This window comes from Protobothrops mucrosquamatus, unplaced genomic scaffold (assembly GCF_001527695.2).
Source record: "Protobothrops mucrosquamatus isolate PMUCROS unplaced genomic scaffold, P.Mucros_1.0 scaffold665, whole genome shotgun sequence".
NCBI lineage: Eukaryota > Metazoa > Chordata > Lepidosauria > Squamata > Viperidae > Protobothrops > Protobothrops mucrosquamatus.
Genome location: NW_015386953.1, coordinates 490781 through 495577, shown reverse-complemented (window position 1 = coordinate 495577; position 4797 = coordinate 490781). Strand labels below are relative to the sequence as shown.

Sequence of the window (4797 nt, the reverse complement as noted above, 5' to 3'; positions counted from 1 at the left end):
AAAAAAAAAAAGCAAAGATACATTCTACTTGTGGGAGGAAAAACTCAAGCATATAAAAATCTGTGTAAGCACAGGCATTGTAAAGTGCTCCTTGTAGCCCTCCTTCCTACTTCATTCAATTATGGACCAAGAATTGGTGACAGGTAAATAGTACTTTACAAAAGAATGATAAAAGGACATGATTTAGAATCAGCAGAAATTTATCTTTAGGCTGGAACTGACATTATAAAAGAAGCTTCAGTTTTCCATGGACAGGTCTTGCAAAAATCTAGGTGGGGAATCAAATCAAACCTAATGAGGAAGGTGGGTAAAATGATGAAAATGTGAGTAGGAAAAAACACTTTTACTGATTCATCATCCTAGTGATATTTATACCAGTTTTAACGCACAGGACCATTTCAAGTCACATGGGCCATTTTGCTAAAGAGATGATAAAATAGAGTTGGAGAAGACAAATGAAATTTAACATTGATCACAATCCACAATCTGATTAATTAATGCAATAATAATGTAATGTAACCTGAGCAAAATCAAATCAAATGAAATAAATTAAAACAACACAGAGTTTGAAAGTAGATTGCTCTTACTGCTGCTGAACTAGCATCTAATAAAGGCGCTCAGCACCTTAGGAAAACAAGTTGAGGATATGGGTCCATATTCCATTATTAGAGTAGACAATTATAGCATTAAGCTTTCCCCAAATTGATGTTTCATTCGGTCTACGAATGAAACGGTTTTCATGCCCTCATCAGACACTGGAATACAGACCCTTGGGAGAGATATTCACTTCCTATCAATTGCCTCCAAAACATAGTACAGTATATTATCTTACTTTGTGATTCTTAGTGGGAACACTTCTAGAATGGCATGGTGGTGTAGAATGGATCAATGCTATTTCTTTCTTGAATTTGTCAACAGCTTTGATAAGCTTCTCTCTTTTCTGTTGGTCTCTGTCTGTAATATGAAAGTTTTGACACAAAGAGCTATCATCTTTCCTTATCATCTTCCAATAAAAGAGACTTTCTATAGCTCAGGGTTGAACTGTAGAGTTGTTGGTGCTCACCAAGCTTGGGTGTTTACTTGCAGATCCTTCTTTACCCAGCAAGATGTTACCTATTCCTCAGCATTTTCTTTAGCGTAGTGTAACTATACACTTAAGTCAAGCTTGTCCAACCACTTAGCTTGCCTGAGCCACATTAAATGAAGAGGAATTGTCTTGGGCAAGATATAAAATATATAATATAATAAATATACAATATATAATATAATATATATTAAATCATTCATTCATTATGATCTTGTGGGGCTGCATTACTAGTTGTTGAGGGCCACATGCCTGACTTAAAAAGTCTGGGAGAAGGAGGATCTGGACAGACTTGAACACTGGGCGCTATCTAACAAAATGAAATTCAGTGGTGAAAAAAGTAAGGTTCTACATTTAGGCAAGGTATAGTACAGGGGGTACTTTGCTCAATAGTAGTAACTGTGAGAGAGATCTCGGAGTCCTAGTGGACAATCATTTAAATATGAGCCAGCAGTGTGCTGCAGCTGCCAAAAAAGCCAACACAGTGCTGGGCTGCATTAAAAGAAGAATAGAATCAAGATCATGTGAAGTGTTAATACACTTTACAATGCCTTGGTAAGGCCACACTTGGAATACTGCATCCAGTTTTGGTCACCACGATGTAAAAAAGATGTTGAGATTCTAGAAAGAGTATAGAGAAGAGCAACAAAGATGATTAGGGGACTGGAGGCTAAAACATATAAGGAACGGTTGCTGGAATTGGGTATGTCTAGTTTAATGAAGAGAAGGACGAGGGGGGACATGATAGCAGTGTTCCAATATCTCAGGGGCTGAACAAAGAAGAGGGAGTCAAGCTATTTTCCAAAGCGCTTGAAGGCAGGACAAGAAGCAACGGGTGGAAACTAACCAAAGAGAGAAGCAACCTAGAACTAAGGTGAAACTTCCTGACAGTTAGAACAATTAACCAGTGAAACAACCTGCCTCCAGAAGCAGTGAATGCTCCAACACTGGAAGTTTTTAAGAAGAAACTGGACAGCCATTTGTCCGAAATGGTATAGGGTTTCCTGCCTGAGCAGGGGGTTGGACTAGATGACCTCCAAGGTCCCTTCCAACTTTATCATTATTATTATTATAAAGCTAAATTAAGACCTTTTAATATCTTATCTAACCCATTTCTTTAAAAAAAAACACCACATTTCAATCCCTCAGCAAATTTTAGTAACAGGTAAGATGTTGTTATTATTCACAGTATTGAGCCAAATAATTTCTTTCTTTTAACTTTTCTTTTTCATTGGTATTTAATGTGTTGATCTGAGAACATTACCACTTAAAAAAATAAAATATATAAAAGAACGGTAAAGTCAGGCATAGAGAAGAAAATACAGAAAAGAGATTTAAAATTTCCAGGAAAGGGAAGGGAAGAAAAAGAAACATAATCAACTGAAAATTGGGCCAAACATTTAAGTGAATATAAAATTATGGGACATCCCTATGTGTGTTACTTTTGATTTGAAGAAGGTGGAATATAAGTTAATATGGCTTTCTTATATGGCTAGTTTATTTTTAAACCACTGTATCAAAAGTAAGTTAAAGTTTGAATAACCTAATAAAATTATTAGATAATTTAACAATATTAAATTATTAGAACCGAAGAAAGCAAAAGAATTTTAGGATGACGATTTTGATTAAATAATCTGATAACAAAGAGAAAAGATATTTTGGGAAATCTATTTTTTTTTCTTGAAAAGAAAAAAAATTAGATTCATATATTTAACTTATTCCATTGTGTAAAGAATTTGTACAGAGTGGACATTATGGAGGGAAAAAACTATTGGTATATTAGAAAATTGTCTACCTATAGGGAAAAGGTTTACAATAGGAGCATGGTAAGAAGGAATTAATATAGGAAATGTAGTTCCAAATATTGCAGGTATAGAAGTGATACCTAATAAATTGGATAACATGACTGCAGAAATCCAGAAACTGAGCCATTCAATTTCTGCCTCCTTAACTGCTCTGAATTGTTGGGGATACCATAAAGATACTACCTGTCACATCTCAATCAGAATAACAGAGTAAGAGAGTTGGAAGGGACCTTGAAGGTCTTCTAGTCTTCTAGTCCAACCTCCTGCTCAAGCAGGAGACGCTATACCATTCCAGACAAGTGGTTATCCAGTCTCTTCTTAAAAGCTTCCAGTGATGGAGCACCCACAACTTGTGAAGGCAAGCCGTTCATTCATAAATGTATAGGTCTCACTGCTACATCCTGGGCTACAACATGGTCTGAAACCCAGAATGTGGGATTGCTAAGTGAACAAATGAGTAAATCATAAGAGATGGATTCAACAATCATGTTCCAATGGAGGCGAGGAAAATAATCTGGGAATATATAACTATGAAGATAAAATACCGGTAGGTTGGAAGAGGTTGGAAGATAGTAAACATTTCTCTCCTATCTTGTTCTAACAAAATTGCTATTTATGTGTAAATTATAACAGCTCAGAAGTAATGGATAGTATATCCTATGATTCCCTTAGATCTTAACTTACCCAGTAATATGGTACTTCTTCCAAGCAGATAATAATATACACTATGGAAGGCCATGCTAAATCACACTGGCTATATACTTTAAAAGCCTATACTTTTAATTATATAATGCCAATTTCCTCCTGCACCATTTTTTTCTCTACCTGGTTTCAATATCTGTAGGCTAACAACGATCATAAAAAGTCCTCAATATTTATGCTTTGCTATTAATTATATTACTTTTTTCCATTGTCCATAAGGCTGCTTCCAAGCTGCAAGTTCTGAATTATAATGGAGTAAATATTAATAAATTAAGGAAGTGAATTATTAAATCCAAATGTTAAAAAGTTAAGAAGAGTGATTTGTTAAATTTAAATGTTAACAAATTAAGAACAATGGATTATTCAATTAAGGACTAGTATTTATCATAATGCTTTCTGTTTTATGTAATAACCTGTAAAGCATTTTAATGGATCTGTATTTCTCAGCAGTAATCATGTTATGAATAAGAAAACATTTTATCCATTACTTAATGAACACAGGTTACTGAAAATCCCATCAGACAGAAAGCTACTATACCATAAAATCACTCTGATTACCTAATAAAATATATATTTTTCTGTTGCTAAGCAAAGATTAAGTTTGAGCCAATTTTGAGAGCTATGAACACTTCTGATATATACTTGTACATAAGGCCTGTTAAATATATCACAACTTACAGTGCATTTCTATACATGTTCATTTAGATTCAAAGAATATTAATTTACACTTTACATTCATTATATAATAGTCATCCCTTCACAAATCACTTCAAATTCAACCTCTTTTTTTTTAATTAAATTTTTTATAAAATTTTACAATATAAATCCCCCCCTTCTCCTTCCCACCCTTCCACCCCCCCTCTCTCCCCCCTCACTTCCCAGTGCCAATCACAGGGTTAACAATAACATAATCATACTCTAATTAACATTAATCAACTATTAAAATAACATATCTATAACCTCCTTTAACTCTCTTTTAAACAATACAATTATTAAAAACAATAATGATAACAACACTTTAATAATTAAAAATAATACTAAATAAAATATTCTAACCTTTATACAACCATAATACTCTAAAATTTACTCAAAAACCAAATGATATTTTTTAGTCCCATATTTACGCTCAATATAATCTATCCATCTTCTCCAAACCAAAATATATCTTTCTTGCGAGTGATCCTTCACATAAGCGGAAATCTTGGC

The 4797-nt window shown here is 33.8% G+C and overlaps 1 protein-coding gene across 1 annotated transcript in view; it reads right to left on the bottom strand.

Annotated features, from left to right (window-relative positions):
• The window catches only part of LOC107289287 (spermatogenesis-associated protein 7), a 46993-nt gene that overhangs the window by 15903 nt on the left and 26293 nt on the right, over positions 1-4797 (bottom strand). The window contains exon 5 of the mRNA XM_015818015.1: positions 833-954. Within this exon, the coding sequence (XP_015673501.1) occupies positions 833-954 (122 nt within the window). The remainder of the gene's footprint in view (positions 1-832; positions 955-4797) is intronic.